This window comes from Bombus affinis, chromosome 3 (genome assembly GCF_024516045.1).
Source record: "Bombus affinis isolate iyBomAffi1 chromosome 3, iyBomAffi1.2, whole genome shotgun sequence".
NCBI classification, from domain to species: domain Eukaryota; kingdom Metazoa; phylum Arthropoda; class Insecta; order Hymenoptera; family Apidae; genus Bombus; species Bombus affinis.
In genome coordinates this window covers 302745-327155 of record NC_066346.1, presented here as the reverse complement: position 1 = coordinate 327155, position 24411 = coordinate 302745, and the positions used below count along the sequence as shown (strand labels likewise).

At 30.0% G+C, this 24411-nt stretch overlaps 2 protein-coding genes and 2 long non-coding RNA genes across 9 annotated transcripts; 2 read left to right on the top strand and 2 right to left on the bottom strand.

Moving 5' to 3' along the window:
* The first annotated feature begins 346 nt into the window (after positions 1 to 346).
* On the top strand, positions 347 to 5406 carry LOC126914574 (uncharacterized). Its single transcript, XR_007709688.1, has 2 exons — positions 347 to 898; positions 5177 to 5406. It is a non-coding gene; the product is annotated as an uncharacterized LOC126914574 (long non-coding RNA).
* On the bottom strand, positions 4979 to 13118 carry LOC126914560 (zinc finger protein 180-like). 3 transcript variants are annotated; one of them, XR_007709681.1, is made up of 4 exons: positions 12882 to 13118; positions 9510 to 10281; positions 8100 to 8902; positions 4979 to 6674 (listed from the first exon to the last, which is right to left on the bottom strand). XR_007709681.1 is itself a non-coding variant. In XM_050718656.1 (3 exons), the coding sequence occupies exons 2-3, from the start codon at positions 10257 to 10259 to the stop codon at positions 8150 to 8152; spliced, it is 1503 nt and encodes a 500-aa protein (XP_050574613.1). In that variant the 5' UTR covers positions 10260 to 10281; positions 12882 to 13118; the 3' UTR covers positions 4979 to 8149. The 3 variants fall into 3 exon arrangements, 2 of the variants coding, with proteins under 2 accessions (XP_050574613.1, XP_050574614.1); XM_050718656.1 differs by having other exon boundaries at positions 4979 to 8902; XM_050718657.1 differs by lacking the exon at positions 12882 to 13118 and adding an exon at positions 10988 to 11443 and having other exon boundaries at positions 4979 to 8902.
* A 675-nt stretch (positions 13119 to 13793) lies between these two features.
* On the bottom strand, positions 13794 to 16944 carry LOC126914572 (uncharacterized). Its single transcript, XR_007709686.1, has 3 exons — positions 16838 to 16944; positions 14215 to 14653; positions 13794 to 14143 (listed from the first exon to the last, which is right to left on the bottom strand). It is a non-coding gene; the product is annotated as an uncharacterized LOC126914572 (long non-coding RNA).
* A 4035-nt stretch (positions 16945 to 20979) lies between these two features.
* LOC126914558 (eukaryotic translation initiation factor 2-alpha kinase 1-like) lies at positions 20980 to 24184 on the top strand. Of its 4 annotated transcripts, none has more exons than XM_050718647.1 (9): positions 20980 to 21375; positions 21658 to 21825; positions 22167 to 22323; positions 22398 to 22873; positions 22959 to 23128; positions 23208 to 23381; positions 23481 to 23636; positions 23706 to 23843; positions 23926 to 24184. In XM_050718647.1, exons 1-9 carry the CDS (start codon positions 21306 to 21308, stop codon positions 24139 to 24141), a joined length of 1725 nt encoding a protein of 574 aa, XP_050574604.1. In that variant the 5' UTR covers positions 20980 to 21305; the 3' UTR covers positions 24142 to 24184. The 4 variants fall into 4 exon arrangements, with proteins under 4 accessions (XP_050574604.1, XP_050574605.1, XP_050574606.1 ...); XM_050718648.1 differs by having other exon boundaries at positions 22956 to 23128; positions 23265 to 23381; XM_050718649.1 differs by having other exon boundaries at positions 20981 to 21375; positions 22278 to 22323; positions 22956 to 23128.
* Positions 24185 to 24411: the final 227 nt, after the last annotated feature.

Below are 24411 nucleotides of genomic sequence, written 5' to 3'. Positions count from 1 at the left end.
TCTAGTAATTATTATAGTTACGAATATATATAAAAAGAATGGCGAAAGTGAAAATTTTATAGGTATTCAGAGTATTTGATTTCTTGTTTATATCTTTCAAATAAGTTTTGTAAAGACTACAATAAATAATAATAAACATATACTATATTCGATTGAGACAGATAGAGGTAAATGCGAGTATTCTAGTTACGTTTCAAAATTTTTTATATATACATAAGTATGTACGAGCATTGACTAAATATAGATTAGGCCTTGCATCCAATGCAAGAAGCGTTCACAAGTCGAGGGTTAGGTAGACCTATTAATCGGCCTTGAAATAGGCTTGGCTACATTACTCCTCATCTCATTCATATCACATTTTTCCAACCTACGATCCGTTCTAGATTTTTTGGTTTGGTTATTCTTATTGCTAATTAATACTATTTTTATTGCTAACTCTTACTTCACTGTATTCAGGGATCGTTTCATTCCCTTTGGTTTTTGTCCTTGTTGTAGAGATTTTCCTATTGTATTATATTGCACTTTGTTACATTTCAACGTATAGTCCTTCCTGATTCGAGTTTTATTTATCTGTCATCTACTTGTTTTCTCAGTCTTTCTATTTCCCTTATTCACTATATTCCTTTAACATCTCCTGAGCTGTATGATATACTTCCTAATCTAATCTCTTTCCAAATTTCCCTATCGATTTCCCTACAGCTATATAATAAATGTTCCACACAGCGTTCTGCTCCTTCACATAACTTCCTATCTATATTTCTTTCTCATCTTCTTACGGCGAGACTTTATAGCAATGAATCTATGAGTAATACACAGATTAAAGAGCTATTTAGACTTCAGTGAAAAATTAGAAAGTGATAGAATACTTAGATAGAATTTTAGAATACCCTAGAATGTGGTACGTATGCGAATTGCAATTAATAAAAATTGTCGTTTGTATTGTATGTGCGAGCGATAGAATACTTTGGGATTCCGAAAACTATTATTTCTGAAAAGTTTAATCCAAGATCTGGGGATAGATCGCATCTACTGTAAAATTCATTATCGAGTGGAGATCGATCGAGACAACTTAGAATCGATCAGACTAGGTTGAACAAGGAGTATTACTTAGTAGTTAGTTTCTAAAGTAGTGCTCGAATATTCGAACTGCTTGAAAGTCAAACCAGGCCGAGACTAAATTGGTTACCAACCAGATTTGAATAGATACGTAAAAGAACCGAACAGCTCGAAAAAATCAAGTAGCATGAATCGTTTTCAGCAGCCTCGAACAATTGAGTAGTTTGTGGCTCGAAGGATCCAAGGAAATAGAGTTAAATTTAAACTATGTCAGTTTGAGGGATGAAAGCAGTGTTCACCGGTCGTATTCCTCCAAAGTGAAACAATATAAATTTTATATGTATTTTTATATGCAAGATATACTACTTCGTAATAATCTCTTAATGAATAAACCAAAAATAGTTTTGGAAATGTATTTGTATAATTCAATAACGAGAATATATAGATTAATTATATTACATTAAGAAGCTTGTAACACTTGGTGCCAACTAATTTACTAATTTAATATTTTTGTTGTTAATCGTATTAATTTAATTTAATTTAATTTAACATTAATAATGCCTGTTTAATTTAACGTTAAATAAATACACAAGGCTAAAAGTAGCTATATTTCCTGTCAAGAAATATTAGAAAAGGGCGAATATTTATAAAATTTGTTGTATGTATATATGTATATGTATGTATATGTATGTATAAAAGGTATAATAGAAAAATCATACAACTCGATATATCTAACGTATCAATATGTAATGCACACTTATTCAATAAATTTAATAAATCTGTACATATAATAAAATTTGTGGAACATCTCATATATAGGATGTCTCAATTTAATTTTTCAATTTTTTGTATTATTATTTATTATTGATATTTATAATATAATTAATTTCTTGGAAAATTCTTATGGTAATTCATATTATCGTAGATATAGTGATCTTTTTTTAAATAAATTTTATCTCTTACAAAATTTCATAAGATACCGTCAGATAATCATAAAAATCCATATATTCTGGATCAATGAATTCGCCTTAGAACATCTATTGAAACAAAATAAATCACGCCTGAAGCATAAAAATAGTTTGGAATAACAAACAGTATAAGAAATAATCACGACAAACGATTAAAATGAGACACCCAGTATTGCAATACTGCATTTACTACGGCAATTTGCATAATGCGAAAGACACTAGTTAGTAGTGTAGTGTCTCGTAAACATCTCAATGACAGCTACAAGAATATGTTATAAAAAAGTAGGTTCCTATTTAAAAATGTTATTACGATCTTCATAGGACGTTTCGATGTCATCGCAAGGTCAAATAGACAAAAGTATAGTATGTCTGGCCTCGATATCATATAATTTTTACCTGTAACATTTTTTCATATCATTCATATTTTTTGACATTCGAACGTTACGAGTTCAATAAACCAGACAAATTGTACATACGTATATATAATGCATATCTATATATTTTTGTATATACTAATTAATGGCAGGCAGTTGACGCTAAATTAGCGTTTATTCTGTAATTTAATGTTGCACAAAGAAAGTACGTACGTACGAATATATATAAGTGGAATTATCAAATATTAATCCATTCTTTTTTATTGGATCATTGAAAACAAGAATTTTAGAAATGCAACCAAGATCAATTACTTTAATTGATAATTATTAATTCATGATAATTATAAAAAAATTAGCAAAAGCATCACGTGTCTCATTAAAAACTGCATAATTCTAACTTTAATATAGTCATACTTTATTGTTTGCGAAATATAACGAGAAATATAAAACGTTACTTTCCAAATGCCTGGCGTGTCAAATTCAAATCGAAGTAAAGATATATGTACTGTGTTTGTAATAAAAGTAGCAAAACATTGGCGAATAGATTCATGAGGTGTACACATGATAAAACCATGTTTTGTGTAAGCTTATTATTTAAAATTAAACGTAAAATTCCAAAAACAACATTTACGATAGAATATATTTTAATGCAGTGAATACACGAAAGTTTGTTCCGACATACGGCAAAAAAAATACATATATAAATAATATATAGATATAGCTACATATATTAAATAAATAAATATATTTCCTGTCGAAAGATGACTATGAAATTATTCGTACGCACTTTGGCGGAGTAAAACAAGAAAATACAATTATTAGTGCCTATCAATTATCGGAAAATTTCTGACCTCTGGAAATTCTTGTCGATGCAAACGAAGGATGATGCCTCGACTTAAAATTAATTGCAATTAAAATTATTGCAGCGAGTAATTTTTGAAAGGATATTTATTTTTCAGTTTCACGCGCGCTGATCTCTCTCTCTCTCTCTCTCTCTCTCTCTCTCTCTCTCTCTCTCTGTCATTGTTTCTATCTTTAATAATTCGTAATGAACACTGATATTTTATTATTATACGTTTTCTACTTTATTGATCGATCATAAGGGCGCGAGAAACGAAAAAATACATTCATCCCTTTTAGACTCTTATACAAATGTACTCTTCTGTTCTTACTGAAAGTATCTTGTATAAATGAATTTCTACAAAACTCTTTTCTTTCATTTCCTTTATGTGTAATCAGTTCCACACGCTCGAGATAATGGGATAAAACACATCCCATTTGGCATGTATTTGTATATCTTAAAAATAATACGTAATAACAGATAATCATAATATTACACTAGAGTTGTCTCTGCACACTTCAATCTATTTCTTATCATTATCGTAATACTTAACAATTCGCATCCATTTTCTTTTCCTATATACTCTCACGTGGCCTATACTCGATGACTTAATGAAAAACGAATTTTTATAGTAAGCTAATTTCAAGCGCTTCGAAATCTACAATAATAACAATCATTAAAATTTGTAACAATACACTCGAGTATTTTCTTAGTTAAAAGTATCTTTACTGAGAGTTAATAAAACAACGAAGAAAGGGAAGCGCTAATCGAATCGCCCCAGAGAACTTAAATATACAATTGCACATCAAATTCATGTTATGCGTCATTTATATAATAAATGAGAATATAATTCGCACGCAACAACAAAAAGCTTCGACCTCTTAAAAAATAGAAATAGGCCACGTGTCGAATCATTCTTGTAAAAAAAAAAAAAAAAAAAAAAAAAAAGAAAAAAGAAAAAAAGAAAAGGAAAAGGTGTAATATACATGAGCTCCTATATAAATATTACATTACTTATTAATATAAACATGGCTCAGTGTATACTCAAGTTGTTTTATAAACCACAGATCAATAATTAGTGGTAGATTTGAACGCAAAGTACATTTAATTTTAATAATGATAAAACGCTTTTTAAAATAAGACCATAATAAAATTTTATGAACTATAATATTTTTGAAATGAACTTCAGTATGTTACAATAAAAATGATAATATCAAATTCGGCTATAAATACAGATTGTGTATTTATTTTTCTGTTAAATTTATTTAATATTATTAACATTATTACGCTGTCGCTTGTTTGATGCATTTCGCGAAATCTACCATTAAATTATTTCACAATTTATAAAACATTCTGTATGCCATACTGGAGCGATGTCAAATGTAAATACAGATGGCTTCAAATTGTAAATTGTGACGATACAATTTAATATTTAATATTAAACTCGTATGTGTTGTATACACAGACATACTTGTACTGGCAGTGAGCATAGCTCCTCTCGATACTCTGGCATTATGAAGTTTTTAATAATGAGTTTGGTACTTTCTTCCTTACCAGCCCCGCTCTCACAGTGAGAACTTTGACGAGTTATATTCCAGTAAGATCTGTTTCATTAAAACTAAGCCTCTTAAGGTAGCCAATACTACTCATTGGGAATTAAATATACATATATAATATTAATTCTTTTTTTTTCTTTCTTTCTTTCTTTTTTTTTTTTTTTTTTTTTTTTTATATATATATATAAGATTGTTGAATCTTGAATTTGACTCAATGCTTTTGTACTTGAAATTAGTGTGCTTCTACAATCATATTTGCGGATCCTGATGGTTTAACGAAACAGATAGTTGAACCTTTTGCTATGCTTCCTTCTATCATAATAGATATATAGAAACACAAGTAAAGTGTTTTTGTTCTAAATTGAATCTATTTTTTCACAGACAGCTGCTGTACAGAAACTACTGTATCGACAGAGGCCTTAATATGATCAATATTGAAGAATTAATACACCAAAGATACTGATAATATAAATACATTCAAATTTCAATAAATTTCTAAAACAGACCAGTAACTGCAAATGGATTATAAAGGTATTTAAAGCAATTCATAATTTGTATACATTTGTTAAAAAATAAAGAAAATAATAAACTGCAACATATTAATATACCAATTATTACAAGATTAAATATTGTTACCAATTTGTGACAGCAAACTAGCGCCATCTGGAAGCGCATTTTGAAATTAAAAGTAATCATTTATGAAAGTATGTAAATTGAATTTGTACAGTGCCTTCAATGTATTTTCTGTTCACTTTCAATGCAATGATAAATCATTAATAAGGATGATTTAAATAGTTTGTTTAAACAAACATTACGAGACTAATGATGACGAAATTGAGCAATAACATATTTTAATATCACTTTTATCGCATCGTATTAATACGTAATTGGAAATTTGTTTATGCAAAGAAAATTTTTCTTTAGACTGGTATCAGTCTTGTTAGTTTTGGCAAGAAATTTAAATCTTTGATCTTCGCGTAAACGTTGGATATAGGAAACCTTATAATATAGCAAACACGCATAACATTTTAATTTAACCTCCAGAAAAAAGGAAAAATTACTTGGAGGAAGAAAACGATTCATTTTTGGTAACAGTGGCGTAGGCTTCGGAAATAGTCGATACGTTCGATTGTTCATCTCAAACGTTTAAAATCTGGATAAAATTTTAAATTATAATTTATCAATATAAAAGATTAAATAATTTATTTGAATCCATTTGTTCAGAATTTGAATTGGTTGGCTTTTAGAAATATTATAATAAGTTAATCATATTATTTAGATTCTTTGTGTCAAATATTTTTGTACTCTTTTTTGAACAACAAAAGTTAAAATAAAATGTTAAAATTCCCCCGATTACGATCGTTCTAAGCCTTCTATAATGATGATGCTAGTTCTGCCATGGTGACTTGCACGATCTTCATTACTTTTACACTAATTCGTTACAATTCAATGATGTACATACATATATGCACACGCACACACACATATCTAAAGTATATATTATATAACGTGAAATACGAAAAATTACACTGAGCACGCCAGCTACACATATTATATTGAAGAAAGTAGAACGTACGATGTCAGTTTTTATAACGCAAAATTCGGCGTTTTTAAAAATAATATAAAATCATTTAACATTATAAGTTATACAATTTTTAGATTCATAATGTTCAATTAATGCAGTTCTGAGTGGGAATCCTTTTCTGATATTATTCTTGTCAAAAATGTTCCAAATAGCTTGCGATAGTACGAAATAAGCTAGCATTTCCTTTATATCCTTTGGCAGTTTACAAGTAATAGATGATCTGCTGGCGAGCTCTAAGTGTGTTACGATGTTTACCCTGAGGCACGTGTAAACAGTTCTCGGAACCAGTTGAATCTGCGAATGTAATGAGGCCACTGTATCATACTCTTATTAGACTGCAAAGTTTTCAGAATTACTTTTTCAAGTGGTAAAATTACTGGACGTTTTTCTATTGGTTCATTTAAGGCTTGTAAAGTATATTTTCCGACATAATCTTCGACTTTCTTCAAACTTTCACAGTTCAAAATGTAAGAAAAGTTATTGTCAGTTCGATTACTAATTAAATGTTTCTTGTCAGTCGCAAAAATTAAATACGACTCTATTAGAAAAATTATTTCCATCAATTTCTTATTCTTTGTACTTCGTTTTGAAAAAGTATTTGAATGTTTGAAGAAAACCCCAAAATATTCAGAAAATACTCGGTATAAAAACAATTAACTCAGATCGTATAATACCGCAGTGAAATTCCACTGCAAGATAACTCTATCATTCCCGCAGCACAAAGTTCTTTAATCAGTTAGCAATGGGCATTTTTTCATCTTTCTCTTAAATGTCTATCTTATTTGAATATAATGTAAGATTTAAAAGTCTTAAAATCTTTGAATTTGTTGTAACAGTATTGAAATATTTTATCATTGCATTAAAATTATTTCTATTAGTCATATTTTAATCGTTATACTCCAAAATTCAAAGTTTGTTAAGACAATTAAAAGCTCAACAAGTTCTTCAGTAATTTGTAACATTAGTTATCTGAATTTTTTCAGCCCATTACTACTCTGAATGTATATCTCGTAGAGATGTGCGGATCGTCTCGAACACGTTCCGAACTTTAGAACGGACCAACAAAAAAAAGAATTTCGAGCGGGACCCACTACAACCGTTTTGCTCGGGTTCTGAAATATTTCGGGATAAGCATGAACGGGCAGTATCGCTTTTGATTGGCTAGGCAAAAGTCGGACAGGATTGGTTTGTGAGCCCGATAAATTCAACTACGTATTAAAAGGAAATGGAAAGAAACGGTGATGTTAAATCTTAAATGAATAAATATTATATTTGGAAAATTTTGAAGAAAGATTCTTTTTACTTTAACAATGATTTTAAGTTAATTACAAAATATTTGAATGACTTTACATAAAAAATGAAGTATAAGGTTAAAATAAAACAAGTATAAACGACTAAAAGCACGCTGTGAATGAAGAAACCAAATGCTTTATAGCTTTAAATTAGCATACAAAAAACATGTTTATCAATCTCCTCTTAATACATAGCTGGATCTATCGGGCTTTTAAGCCGATCTTCTGTCGAACCGATCCGAAACAATACTGCCAGTTCATGCTTATCCCGAAACATTCCGGGAACTTGCGCAAAACGAGTGTATCAAGAAGCCGCCCGATTTCGTTTATCAAGAGGCTCGTCCCGTTCCTGAACATAGGCATAACCGCACACCTCTAGTATCTAGTGTTCGTTATACCTCCTCACGAAACTTAGATTATGTCTCACCGTCTATGAAATTATCACTGGTTCATCATCAATTTCTTCCATATCTTGCACTATGATGCTTTTGCAAATTGGATAACAGAGTTCTGTCTTTGAGAGGCGATGAGACCATTTCTCTCACTTTCCATCGACTCCAGGATCATTTTACACCGTTTTCTTGGAGGGAGAATTAACGTTTCTCGTACTGGAATTGCCAAATCGAGAGGATCCGGCGAAGGAACAGGACTTACGGGATTGCTGCTTGGAGGAGTTAAAATCGGTTCTCTTTCAATCCTGATGCCATACTCCCTCTGTCTTTCTTCTTCGACTGCTTCTAGTGCAGCCTCTACTCTTCTACGAGCGTCGTTCCCTGGTAAATTGAGAAGAGACGAGCAGTCACTGACAAATTCGTTGCTTTGAATTCCAAGACCAGTGTATGTTGGAGAAACCTCAGGATACAGAAACAAGTGAGATTGTTCAACAGGGACTACAGACGTCGTTTGAAAAGCTCTGTCTTCACTAGGCATCAGAAGCGGTTGTGAATACTGCTCTCTGGAATACATGTAATAAGGAAAATCTCGTGGAGTGTCGTCATAAGCAGCAGCATCATCAATTGGCTCTTCAGTCTTGCGGTTCTCCTTGTCACTAGCAGTGCCAACACTATTTGCTTGCGAGATCTCAATCTCTGGCTCAATTGGTGAGTCCCGAGGAGAACCAGTGACCGATGAGTCTGAATGAGTTTTAATGTGTAACTCCATGGTCTTCTTTGAACCAAACGTCTCATGACATAGTGTGCACTTATAAACTTTTTCACCATAGTGGGCAACCTAATACATTTATAATAGTTTATTATATGAGTTTAAGACTCTAATGGAACATTAAAATTACAAAACAATTATAAAAGCATTATAATTTACATTTTATAACGTAATATTGATTTGAATTAAAATTTGAAAGGCATTAATTAAATTTTAACCATTAAATTTTAAACATTATTATCAGGAATATGTAAAATTTGGAAGGCATTAATTAAATTTTACATATACCTGATAATAATGTTTAAGAAATTATGTATACGCCATTTATTAAGAAATTATTATTATGTATTATGTACTATGTATTAAGAAATATGATATGATATAAGAGATATATATTAAGAAATTATGTATATAGGTATATATAATTATACATATAATTATAATGCATTAAATATTGGACTTATCCTTATGAAATTGAGTTTACTTTATATTGATGTTATTATAAAATAATATAATATTATTATATAATCTTTGTTTAAAGCAACAAATGGTTAGAATTAATGGTTATATTAATTATAGCTAAATAGAAGTGTTAATATAAAGTAAGAACAGTGAATAAATTATGGAGATTTTATATATACATCTATGCATAGTATATTATCAGAAGTAAACAAACCTGATGCAATTTGAGGACATGGTTGTAACCGAAGGATTTACCACAGATGTCGCAAGTGTAAGGTTTCTCCCCGGTATGCGTGCGGGTATGTACCTTCAGTTGCTTAGAGCATGTAAATCCCTTGCCACAGGACTTGCAAACGTATGGTTTTTCCCCGGTATGCGTGCGCATGTGTATTACCAACTGTCCGCTTTGAATGAACGTTTTCGAGCAGACTGTACACTTGTGTGGCCGTTCTCCGGTGTGAATTCGCATATGTCGATGCAGCTTACCACTATGTTCAAATGCACGTTCGCACACATCACACTTATAAGGCCGTTCTTTCGTATGTATACGACGATGCACGCTTAAATTCTCTTTTACGGAAAACGATTTACTACAATATTCGCATTGGTACGGTTTTTCACCAGTGTGCGTACGATAATGTCTAGTCAATCGCGCAGGTACCGCAAAAGTTTTCCCGCAAATATTGCATCGGTAAGGATCTTCGCCTTCTTTACCGTGCGAACGGAGATGGCTCTGATACAAACTCTTCTGATCAAAAACCTTTTGACACAGTAAACACTGGTACGTCTTCTCCTCGACGTTTGCCGATAGAGTCTCGCCACTGCACGCTGGTGTGAACACGCTCAAATCCGGACTACATACGAGGCTTTTCACCGGATTTACTGGCTCCACTGTTGATATCTCGTTGTTGACCGACATAGTAGTCGAATTTGTCATCTGTTTCGCTTGATAGTAACTCACCATTCTTCGCTACGAACGTATTAATCTGAAAGTAATAGAAGAAAAGGATGGCTCATTTTTATAGAATAGGATTTTTTAAAGTTATTAAATTTACTATAGAATATGGAATCACTACAAATAGTTCGCAGTTGAAAAAAACTGCTTTTAAAATTCAGGTGAAAAATTTATTATTTGAAAGTGCTATTAATAAATAAATTAAAGGCATTTATTAAATAAATTAACATATTTGTAGCGAGTCTTCGTAAATATTTATTTCACTTTTCATATCTGGATAAATTGAATTAAAGTAATGAAATCGAAAAATGATATCATTTTAAAGACAAGTGTAAGTATTATATTTGGCTTTCAGTATTACAATGGAATTTATTTACGTGACTTTGACATGAAAACAAATGGCATGCTGCAACAATGTACATAACATTAAAAGCATTTCACAATGTTCAATAATTCAATTTTCTATAAAAAATATTTTAAAAAGCATCGCTCAAAGTTACAATTAATCAACACGATATATAACAGGTACGTTTTAAATATATCTGTCCAGAAAAATTTTATAATAGAAAAAAAGAATAAATCTAATAAAATTCATTTAAAAGGAAAAAAAAGAAAAAGAAAATGCGATATTTTTATAATACAGAAGTTATAACACAAAAATTTTAGTCAATTTAGGTCATCAAACTCTATTTAAAAAAATATAAATATAAATACAAAACGTCATCAAGTCGATTTACCTGTAGAATAATAACAATAACAATAAAGCATTTATTTGTACAGTGGAAGACTATTCTTGTGAGGTAGATCGACATGCAATAGATAAGAAGGAAACAGTAGGACGTTGCGTCGTCCTACGTGTGAACGCAACTGTGTCTAAACGCTTTGATTACGCGCTGCTTCGAAACACTAGGGTAATACGGCTCCATTCCCCACCATTTGACTCTTTTCAAATCCTAAAAAAAACGCCCACGAATCGTGCGACGCACCGCCCCGTGGGTACACGCACGCTCACGCATCACATACGCGCACGCATCCTGCAATTTTAGCCCGTCCCCGATTTTACCGGGCCTATGATGGACCCGAACGTATTATCGACGCACCGAACCTGTCACACTCACTACCTTTTCATTCCGTTTATTTAGAAAAAGACAATGATCATCTTAACCATTTACCAAAGATATTTTCCTACTAATTTATTTACTATATAATACACCATTACCGTTGACTTTATGTTTTACGAAGCTATATTTTTTGTTTCATTTTGCATTATTATATAAAAAGTAATTTGTAAGATTATTTTTATCTTTTTAGTAATAATTGTTAACAAATATGAAATTGAGAGTTTGCTAATTAGAATACAATCATATATCAATTTCGTTCTACAGAAATTTATATATATGAAAGTAAAGAAATTTCCATTACACAGTAGCCCGAAATAAAAATTATCATTTCAATCTGTTACGTACTATATCAATAAAATTAAAAATATTTAGATTGACATTTATTAATATTTTTGCAACCAAAGATTTATTTACCATTTATTAATTAAGTATTTCTCAATCAATTTCTTAAGACATAATAATAATAATCTTATCTCAAACAAATTTCGATAAATTTTTTATGAAATCGTGTAACAAGACCATTTCAAATTTTAATTAATGCCATCAGAGATACGTAGTAAAACAGCAGTAGCTCGACTGATCTTAATAAATATACATACATATTAATCTTTCGAGTAAAATTAATTTAGTATATTCCTTGATGGCTATTTAAGTAGCAAGACGTAATGGAAACGCTTGACATCTAAATTTCTAATTTAATAGGAAAGCTTATTGAAGAAACCCGACATTGTTCGCACATTCGTACGAGGTCGTCGGTTCAGAATAGGTTAAGGCTGGGTTAAACCTGCACGCGCGGCTCTCAGTGAGGCAGTCGTCGCGGTCGGCGGTGGTGCAATACCGTGCCGCGGTAGAAACCGCCTACCACTGCCTCCACGTGTATTCGCCGCATTTTTTTATAGCGATCACCGACCTCGTGCAACTCGCCGCGCAGTAAGGACGTTGAGTTACATCACGAACCACAGCTACATATCGCCTCTCCTAAGCGAATCTATCGCGATTTTTCTTTCTTTTTATCACAAAGATATCCCCTCCCCCCACCTCAGTCTCCTATCCTTTTTATCAATTTCGCAACACTTCCAGGATACGGAAAATGCGATTGATCACGAAAAATAACGCCACTAGCGCGACCGAAGTTCGCGGCCAAGGAGAAAACTATCGATTTCAGAGTCAGCAATTTCTCGCTCTTTCCTCCACTTTCTTAATAATAATGCTTTTAGAAAATTAAAAAAAAATATTTAATTTTGTATTACATCTTAACATTGGCTGTCCATAAAAAAAATCGATCAAAGATTCAAATTATCATTTTTTTTAAATTGTCATTGATTTTACAATTTTTTATATAACAAAATTCCATTACGTATGTTAATTTAGCAAATTGAAAAAAATGTAAGGAAACTACGTTTAACTATCGTTTTCAATAGTCTTTAAAAATCCACAGTATCAAAAGTCTCTATTATAAATTTATTGTTTCTCGTGGAATATATGACGCAGAAATGTCAAAATCTCCCACCTGTGAGGTTTTCGTTAAACCCTTCCACGGCCAAGAAATCCCACGTTCCAGCTCATCATCCTTTGGAGAACAACGAATAAACGAAATAACGCGAGAGATCAGAACAGAAACGAATTACGGATGTTCTCTTTAACGCATATCACGTTTGTTTGTCACTTCTCACCAACTGAATGCCGACGAAAAACTCAAACTCGAAAACGAAACCAAAGGACCCTCAGGACACGGCCAATCGTACTGTGTAATGTTTACCGCCTGGCCATACCGAACGGCGACGGAAATCATCGATCATGACCGAAGTGCCGTGCTCGACCCTGCCCCTCCACTCTGGTTGCCCCCACTACTGCAACAACGGCGGCGACCTACAATTTAGGGCGAGTAAGTGCTTTTCGCAGCACGTGGAGGCAGTAGTCGTGGTTTCGGCCGACCCCGCGATACAAGCGCGACAAAGACCGTCGACAGACGGAGACATAGATATCTTCAGTCTATAGAGACTGAGACGCGTATTCTACACACGCATATGTGACGCCACCGTACGTTATGATAACGTTGATTAATCACAGATTTGTTATCATCGCTGGAATAATCAAAATATGTATCGAGCTTGGGGTTTTTATTACTTACGTCAAATCTAAGTCTGTTCACTCGACTTTCGTGTTTGAAAATTATTTATATTGAGCATATAATGTATGTGCATGTAGTATTATATAGATAAACAGTTACTTCTATTTAGTAAATTTTTGAGTAAAAAATGCAAAACTTAGTAAATAAACAGTACTAAAATACAACATCGTTATATTTTCGTTTCATTTTAAAACTAACTTTTGTAAATACATGAATGAAATACTATATACATGTTATAATATATATATAATCATAAACATTAAATTGAAAGAAATAAGATCTTTAATTCGCAATGTTTACATGCATGTATTTTGAAAAATACAAAAAGTAAAATATTTTTATAAAAGTAAAAAACATTAGTTATCAGGTATTCATATACACCTGTAAATGCAAAAACATTAGCACATCGAAAAGGAGTGTTCATTAATGACGAGGAAAAGGCAATCTGCATGATATTTAACAGCCGGTACAGGAAGCTGCCAGAGGTTAAATCCGGTCGACGCAGATGTGTTGGTGAATTCATGATTGGCGCGTGTATTACTTTCTCTTTCTTTCTTTCAGTTTTCGTCACTAGTTGACTATCATTGCCTTATCCGTCATTATTGTTTCCTTGGTATGTATCATTAGTTCTCTTTTGGTCACTATACACAAAAATTTTATCTTTTATTTTATCACAATAAAATTTGACAAATATTTTATCTAAGATACTTACAAATTTGTACATATTAAAATTTGACATAATTACTAAACGAACCTATGGAATTGAAGAAATTGATTACGATAGGCAAGAAATTTTAAAAAAGTTGCAGAATTTAATGAGTTCATTATAAGTACATATTAGCACGTAATTAATTATAAATGAGCAAATTTGTTGGATTTCGTGGTGATCATGCCTGGGACAAGTGCCGTGCGCTGTAACGATATTACTTTCGAACACAGGAGAGCAATGACCCACTGCGCGCGGTGCACGTGTGCCGAGTGGAAACCACGGCTGCTACCTCCGGACGGGGCATTGGACGCCGCGTGCGGTGGCAAGAACGACGGGGCTACACTGGTACTCCTCGCTTTTTGTGTAGTGGTGCCCCTGAGAGACTGTGCTGGTGGTGGGTAGTGTGTAGACGATAGCAGTGACGCTAGCAACAACACCGTATCTAACAATATTAAAATTTCATTGAATGTTTTTGAATACTTTAATTTCTTTTTTCGTTATTTCTGTCAGTTCATAAATAACCTCAAAATGAAAATGAAGATCAAGAAAAACTTTTTTTAATTCTGTTTGAATCCAGTTTGGTTTCAAAGATATTTAAGTAATTTTACTGGTATAATTCAAAATAAAACATTATACATTTATTCATTTTTTAATACTACTTAATATTTTTAAAATATTTTTGTATCTTACAATATTTTTAATGGGTTTAATGTAGTTTCACATTTTTTAAATATCTCATTAGTGTATATGCTTATTGTTTTAGTACAATTCAAAGCAAAATATGTTTCTTAATATTCTTGATATTTTATATGTTATGTTATATTGAAGATGATATAACGATTCTAATACAATTTATTGATTTTTTAATATCTTTTTGCATTTCTTTCTATTGTAACATACATAATATTACAATATATAGCATTTTTTCAATATTGTTAATATTTTATTCATTTTACATGTAATATTTAATGTTATTAAAATAACTTATACATACATATATTGGATAAATTGAGACTTATAAATTATATTAAATTGTATATCGATTTTCAAAAGTATTTGCAACTAGAACATTATGATAGTGGTCCTTCATCGATACGTATTCGTTGATTCAGGTAACAAATCAGATAATAAATAAATAGGCTGACGTATATTTCTCCAAACCTGAATTTATCGCCGCCACATTATTATGCTTTCAAAATTGAACATTAAAATAGAAATATACATAAAATAAATATACTCAGGAGTCTACTACATTAGGAAAAAACTACATCAAGTTTTTATCGCAACTTTTTTAAAATTAATTTTATCGCGTGCTTTGATAATTTTTATTGTACTATAAGGAACACTTTCGAAACATGTTTCCGGGTTTGAATTACGTCAAACCACATTCGATTATTTTACATACATTCGGATTCGGAATCGTTATTGCGCATTCATATCTCTATTACAAAAAAAGATAACAATAGAATGCAAAGTACATATGTATTATATAATATATTAATTAATGATACTTTTAAAGCGTATTTAAAATGTGTCAACACTTTGTAACACGTGAATGTAGACAAAATTATCATTTCAAATCTTAATTGTCATTTGCAACTGCATTATATTTTGAACAATAATTTACTAATCGATGGTAATTTAATGATAATAATCTAGCGACCAATATGTAATTAAATTATAATTTGAGAGTTATAGGCTTCTCTTTTATAATTTTGCAATTTTGCTAAAAATAATTGTCAAATTATAAAATTTTTTTATCACCAAACTTACTGTCATAGAAGAAAATAGATTAGAATTAGCAATTCGTAATTTGCGTCTTGTAAAATTTTGAATAAAGAATATTTTTTAATAAAAAGTTTGTAGCGTGGCAAAAGATAAATAATATTAGTTCAATTATACAACTCGAGTTAAATAATCTCAATTGAGAAAAATCACTAAATTGCATAATTACCAATTAGATATTGTTATGAAACGTAAACCTGATAAACGATTGCATGGATCCTTTTACTGTTCTACCAGCTATAATAACTGACAATCTATTAGCTAATAATATTAGTAAATAGACAAGTTAATAGTTATAGATAATATATATATATATATATATATATATATATTTGTAACTCTGCAATTTTACGTCATATAGTATAATCAAATTACCAGTAATTCGAAAAATTTAATTGGAAATCTAACTTCTTTTACACCAGATTTATTGTTGTTATAAAAAAAATTTATTGGTACTGATAACTAGTAGCTTGGGATTTTGTAAAATTTCGATGATAATACCAGAAGTCCCTAATATGGAACTATTCAAAATTCATTCTACCCAAAGTGATTGATAAAACATAAAATTTATTTAGAATTTAGTTAATTTCTTTTATCGTCATATCTATTAATGCCGCAGAGGAGAATTAATTAAAATCGGCAGTTTATAACTTGTGACTAGAAAAGTTAAAAAACATGTATTTTTATTTCTCTTCATTCTTTAATAAAACGTTTTTTTGGTAAAAAAAAGTAAATAATTATTTTCACGATATGTACAACAATAACATATCAAATTAAGAGCATAAGGTGCCATTAGTGCAATGTACGATCCTGTGGAGGCACGTGGGTCAACACGACTTACGTGGCTTAAACACACGCAGTGTCGGGGTCGCGGCGAGATCGACAAGGATTCCAGTTCCGAGACGTCGCGTCGAAGGTACAAGAGGTCGGGCGATGGTTGGTGGGGCGATGGACCAAATAGAAATCTCGAGAGTAGGGAGGCAAGAGTAGTGGGGTTACGGTCGAGGTAGCAATCAACTCTAGAGCGATGTCGTACCTTGACCAATCTTAACGCGACTTGTTTTAAGCTATGCCAGCGGCGACCTTAGAAATGACTCGCGATCGTGCTGAAACCAAAATGGCAAAGGGAAGAGAAAACATAACCTGGTTCATTTGTTTTTTTATTGACCACCGCGTCTTCTCGGTCTTTCACCGTCCTGTAGATTGAAAAGTTGAAACGAAAGTTGACATATCAATCCATTGTATACAGACAAGATTAATAAAACATCTTAATTAAAGATAATAAGTCGCATATTTTGGGTTTTACAGGGGTACAATTTTAAAATTTTTAATTATGTTAAATATATATTAAAATATATATTATTAAAATCTTATGTTTCGTTAAAAACAGTCTATAGTGTATTTTTATTATTAATTTTCATTATACAAATACTTACCAATAACGAATTACAATATACTTGACATCTAGATTAGAATTATATTTTACAAGAAATTTTGGTAATGAATTTCATTAATTTTAGGAAAACCTAATCTATGCCAATACTTTTGTCGAATACTGTATGTTTATATATTTATGGAAATAAAGTAAAGCTTTAAAAAATGTACTAACTGTGTTTATTGACCAATGCTTAGTTTTAATTGATACGATAACTCAAAATAAGTGACACAAAATTATATATTCTAATCATATATTCTAAATCAATTTTATCAAGACATATTCTTATATTTATTTTGTATCAGTATAACGATGGAGCTTAATTTCGAAAACAATCGTAAAAGGAGTTAGACATTTCTTTTTGATCATTGTATTTAAATCAACCGATTAGAATAACCGGTTTGGTATTTTTCGTATTTCTTATTTCGAAATATTCTTATGAATATGGTTATATTTCGTATAAATATACACTAACAGTAAATATTTAAATAGAAATTTTTCATTCAAATATCTGCTATCAAAATTGCGCAATAATTTACAAACTAACGATATTAATGAATTGATAAATTGGGAATTTTAGATTATGGATTTCCTTTCACACAAACTTGTAAAATTTACTTATAAAATTTCACATGTTTGATTGTCAAAATTGTTTTATTTGTTTATTATTTCTTATTGTGTTATCCAAAAGAATTGCGTAAGCATTTTTTGATATTATCATAGATGATTAGTGATGATAATGCAGTATTAGTTATAATATTTAAAGAGTAAAACTCTAAGTTCTTTACTTGCATTTATAAAAACATGAATATGCATAACCATCCGTGGTCTATTTATTTATAAATAAGTGTTACGAAACATTTCTGTTATAAAACATTATTTGTTTATGTGTGTTATAAAACATTATTTTATTATACAATCTAAAATTGTTTATGAAAATTAATCTATGATTAATTAATTAATTTATATAACCCTATATGCTTGATATTTCGGGAAATTTAATTAATATGACGTTATTTTATGATGTACTTATAGTCAACATATAAGATGTAGGGAAAAGAAGGGATAAGAGATCAAAGGAGGTCAAATCAGCAAGGACATGTTAAGTAGAAAGTGGAAAGTATTTCTAAAGTCAATGACTCCACACCACGTGCAACAATGTATGCCACCAACTGCACTACGCACTATATTACATTTCAAGGTCGTATGGATACCAACATGACATTGTCTAGCTTTCTCTTCCGCCTTCATCTCTTTCTCACATTACATAATCTAAAAGTTACGTGCTATATCTAGGTGAAAATAGCCTGATACTATATACATTTTTTGTTTGCTTAGTATGCGATTAATAAAATATAATCGACAAAAAAAGTTATTCATCATTCCATTCTATGGAACATATTGAATTATACTATTTGTATCGGTTATATTGTCATTTATTCAAGAATTGAGATATCTTTGCTTGATTTTACGAATGTACCTATCAATTTAACTTGTATCTTACTTAATCATTAACATCATATGTTAGACGTTTTTTTAAAAAAAAAATGAAGAGATATGATTCGTTATACAAATAATTGATTATTAATTAATTAGAAAATATGTTTTGTAAGAAATATCATTTTTTATTACATATAAGTAATTATAATTGATTAGTGAGTTATTGTTTTTTACAATCAAAATGTTTCTTTTTCTTTTTACAAAAAAAAAAAAAAAAAAAAAAAAAAAAAAAAAAATGGGTTCTATTAAAAGAGAACCTACTAGCATACAGATCAAAGCAACAAAACAATGGTTAATATAGCGATTTTCTACTATGTATTTCGAAAAATGCTTGTTTTAGTAATTTATAATGTGATTTTGTATTCCGTATTTATAATGTATTCTGTATTACTGTAAAATTATATACGATATTCTTTATTATTTATTAAAATTATAAAAATTATTTACTCATATTGCAATTTTCCCTATAAGATTAAAATTGACTTTCAATCTATAGATATTCATTTTCCGTTTTATAAGCAGTAACCGATATTGAAACGTCTATTACTAATTTCAATTAATTAAATTTATGTTGTTAGTTTAAATTAAATTATGGAATTATTGATAACTATATACATGTATATATGTCATATACATAACATAGGCCTGAACACTCCTATACTAAACATAGAGGCGAGTGTCCGCCGAGTGATAACAAAACGATTAATATGGTGACAACATCGGACATCGTTCTGCGCAAACGCGAGAGGTTTCGGTTTCTTTGAAATAGAATTAACATTCTCTAGCTAGTTATTTTTCTATTACTAAAACAATTATGATAAATCCAGACAAAGCTATAAAACGAAATGTTATATATTTTTTAAATTAAGAAAGATAAAATATTATAAATTTAATGATGAATTTGAATGGAATAGAAATAAGAAAATATAACTAAAAAACTTAACGTTGCAAGAGATTATTACCACACACATAACAAAAATATTCTCTCAATAGTAAATATTTATTGAAAAGAATATACTTCTGAACGCAAAGGTGATATTTTTATATTACACTTGATTCGAGTGTTTCGCCTGTAAGGGATATGTAGACTTTCATTCGCAAAAATAAAGAATAAGAACAAATTTATAATAATGGAATAAAAATATGTTTATATAAAAACTAAAAATTTATAAATAAATAAGAACATAAATAGATATATAAATACATGAACAGATAAATAAATATTTATCGGTGATATACATACTGATTTGGCCTGAGCACAAAGTACAGAATAAACGTGACATATAGTGCTTTTTCGTGTCTCATGTTTTGAGGCTCATCTGACCCTTTTACCATTTTCGTGCCACATGCGGCGTTATCGATTCAGTACATAGTGTCGGTTCGAATTAAAACTAAATAAAGTATATATATATATATATATATATATGAAATCATAAATAAAATATAGAATAGGATATCCTATAATCGCAATGAAATATAGAATCTTATACCTCTATAATACTTTAGAAAGTATTGCACATTGTCAAAGTAATGAGTTACTTAAATGATTCGTTTAATTAGTTTCAAAACTTAGAGTTGTAATTTCACGTATCTAACACATAAAAATGTGAATTTTTTAATCTTTTCTATTTTCATCTTTCTATTCTCATATCAATTATTAATTATATATTACCAAACATAGGTAGTCCGACTTACAAACTCACAAAAAACCAATGAAAAAAGCAAAAACGTCGCCAAAATCTTGCTTCTGTAGAAAAATACCAATCAAATACATCGATCTTCACAAATATCCTAAAACTAAATAAACGATGTGATTTCAAACTAAAACTTGACAATAACGCTTAAAATTAACGACGAAACTTAAAGCTAAGACTTAAAAGTAGAGCTTAAAACTAAGGCTTAAAGCTAGGACTTAAAACCACCTGTTTCAAATCAGACAATGCATCTTTGTATAAAAAGTACACACTATGGACTAATCCTAGATATATTTATCTTAAAATTAATTAAAACCAATCCACACACACATCCCATGATGTCCCTGCGATTTTTCACGACGGATGCGGATTTTTCATGGCAGATGTTACCAATTTAATAAGATATTTAAAGTAGCTAATCATACAAAGGATGCATAGATTTACCGACGTAATACAATAGCATTGTTGATTACAGAAACAAGATCGCACTGCGCAACGTCCGTTTAACATTTTTCTGACTTTTTTCTTTAGCATCCTTTGGTTTATATTTAAGATTTCAGGGTGGCAATCTTGTTGGCGAATAGTGCAATCGGTGGCCACGAGAGTGTCTTATCCCTACGATAGTGTACGTGGATTTACAATAATACAAGTATTGATGTAAAAATGTATTAAGTTTAAAAATGGTTGATAACAGCTCACCTCTAACTAATCTTTGGGATACACTATCCAGTGCAACTACATTTGACAGAGGTAAATAATATAACCTTAAACTCCCGCGCGTTTTTAAAATGTATTCGTAGTAACAGTTCTAATAACTATAATTTTAGTCTTTTTATATTGTCATCTGCATTTATTTAATCGGTAATTTACTAATTTTCGTAAAAAATGTATTGTTTCAATTAAAAACGATAATAATACAAAAATTAATTTTTAGGTAGTAAATCGGTCATTATCTGGAATAATAATTACAAAATTTCAATTACTTTAAGTAGCCTCTGACTGATATTTTGTTATATCGTTTTTACTTTTTAGGTAACAATGCAAATCCAACACTATGTTTGGACAATGAAAGTAATCTGAACAATAGGCAAATTGTGAGCATAGTTAGAACTTCTACTAGTCTTTTAATTGAATCACTTGTACAGCAATTGTGTATACTATTTGAAGATGATTCAGTACGCAGAAATAAATTGTATTTTGGTAATATATTTATATTCTTTATAACAACTAATTTTTATATCTTTTTGTTAGTATGAAAAATTTTTGTATTTGTACAATTTAAAAATTAAATATAACAATTTTAAAGCTTCTTGTCAATAATTTAGTTACTTAACCATGCAGTATATTAAAATTTTTGTTTTTTATCAAAAGTAATTATCAAATAGTATTTAAAAAAGTAATTTCCATCGTTTAAAACATTTCAATTAAGGAATTATGTTCCCTATCACATTTCTATTTCAAATTTCACCAATTTTTAAATTCTTTAGTGTCTTAATAAATTTTTAGATAGTTTGTGAAATAATTTCTATGGTTGTTTTTAGCTATTTGTGATAGACTTCATAAATTGAAACTAATTGATGATTCCTACAATATGATAGAATTCGAACCATTAAGAAATCAATATCAACAAGCACTATATCGCTTGTTTACAGTTACACGTGCAGCAGCCGGTTGTGAAAATTCACTTCAGATTTCAAGGTAAAATTTAATACTGCGTTTTCCAAAGTACAATTACAAGGAAGCTTTATTATATTTAATTTATACAAATTTAGTTTATGTAGACCATCAATGATAGAATGGTCCCGGTATCATAGAGAGTTTCAAGAAATAAGTTTTATTGCTGCTGGAGGATTTGGTTATGTTTTTAAAGCTTTACATCGTCTTGATGGTATTGAATATGCCATTAAGAAGATAACAGTTCGTTCTGATCGAGTTAAAAATATAATGCAGCATCTTGAAGAAGTGAAAACTCTTGCCAAATTAAATCATACCAATATAGTTTCATATAAAGGTGCATGGATTGAACCAATGTTGCCTTCAAGGCAGCATTTAGTATCCCTAAGTTATTTGCAAAGCAGATTAGGTTCTATTGAATATGACAAAACAAATGAATATAGATCGTTGATAAATCAGACTTCCAGTTCACAAAGTCAACAAAGTTTGGATACTGGGAGTAGTGAAAGTCCAAAAGAAAATGACAAACAGAACATGTTGTCACAACATAGTAAATGGACAAATTATAAGTCTGGTACATATAATTATATCAAATAATTTGCGATTAATCATGATATTATTAAGATTTTATAAATTGAATCCATCTCTTGTTATAGAAGAAAATGTTAAGAAGGATGAGGAGAGAACTAATTCAAACAGTATATCTTTTAGAAACGATAGCGAACATCAAAATAATAAAATAGAAAATAATACAAATTATACTGATGGCAGTAATTCATATGAAGAATCCAGTAAAAATAAGATGCTTTTACCATATATACCTCAAACAGTATGTATATATGTATTACTGTATATATATATATATATATATATATATATATATATCTAATTTATATATGATGTTAAAGAATAAATATACAACATTGTATATTCAAATGGCTCTTTGTGAAAAAACACTTCAACAGTGGCTTGACGAAAGGATAGAAGTAACGCCACAAGAAATGCTCGTTGCAATATTAACACAAACTCTTCATGGTTTAGACTACATACATTCTCGTGGAATTGTGCATCATGACATAAAGGTAAAGCAAGAAAATGAAAAGATTATGATTCAAATAAAATACCTAAAGAGCTTTTACTTTATTGCTTAAAAATATATAAAATTTTTTACACAACTTCAGCCAAGCAATATATTTATTTCAACATCAGGACAGCTACAAATACAGTTAGGAGATTTTGGATTAGCTTGTCCATTACGAAGTGAAAATCACCATTCCATAATAGGAACACAAATGTATGCAGCGCCAGAGCAACTACAAGGAAAATGTGATCCTAAAGTATTGTTTTTTTCCTTTTAATAAATAATAATTTTTAAAAATATTATAAAACAACATTTATTCTTCCAGAGTGACATATATAGTTTAGGAATAGTCCTTTTGGAGTTGATAGTGCATACAAGAACTCAGATGGAAAGAATTGAAATAATTAATAGTTTGAAAATGGGACATATACCAACAACACTAGCTGCTACTCATCTTAAGTGGGTACGTCTATTTAAAACACGATGATATTTTAATAAAATACTATTTGAAGGTAAACGTAATAAAGGTAATCAATGTTTGTTAGGCGCATATAGTAAGTCAATTAGTTCAAGAAGAGCCCGAAAATCGGCCATCAACGAATCAATTGTTACAAAACTTAAACGAAGATAAAGATATGATGATAGCGCGTTTAAAGATTGACATTGCTAAAAAAGACGATGTAATACAAAAATTACAGGAAAGGATATTAATATTAGAAGAACAAATGGTTAAACATAGTATATCGTTACAAGATATATAAACCTTTGTATTATTAGACTGAAAAAAATAGCGAGTTTTTTTTTTTAGAAAAGAAGCATATAGCATTACTTTTTAAAACTCCGTGATAAAATAATAAAGAGAGTACTCTTGTACGAATATAACTGTGCATTTTTTAGATATGTAGCACATAAAAATATCGTTTGATAAGAAAATAACAAAAGCGTTTATTTATGTTTCATTTTATACACATCGAAATAAAATATTTATAAATATTTTGAATATTATCATAATTTGATTTTTATAAAGAGAG

Excerpts from the sequence above, each read along its gene's own strand:
- LOC126914560 (XM_050718656.1), bottom strand. The coding sequence starts at position 10,259 with ATGGTGAGTTACTATCAAGCGAAACAGATGACAAATTCGACTACTATG. Across the intron at positions 8,903-9,509 it reads ATGTCCTCAAATTGCATCAG|GTTGCCCACTATGGTGAAAA; the intron begins GTTTGTTTACTT and ends TAAATGTATTAG.
- LOC126914558 (XM_050718646.1), top strand. The coding sequence starts at position 21,306 with ATGGTTGATAACAGCTCACCTCTAACTAATCTTTGGGATACACTATCC. Across the intron at positions 21,376-21,657 it reads TGCAACTACATTTGACAGAG|GTAACAATGCAAATCCAACA; the intron begins GTAAATAATATA and ends TTTACTTTTTAG. Across the intron at positions 21,826-22,166 it reads CAGAAATAAATTGTATTTTG|CTATTTGTGATAGACTTCAT; the intron begins GTAATATATTTA and ends GGTTGTTTTTAG.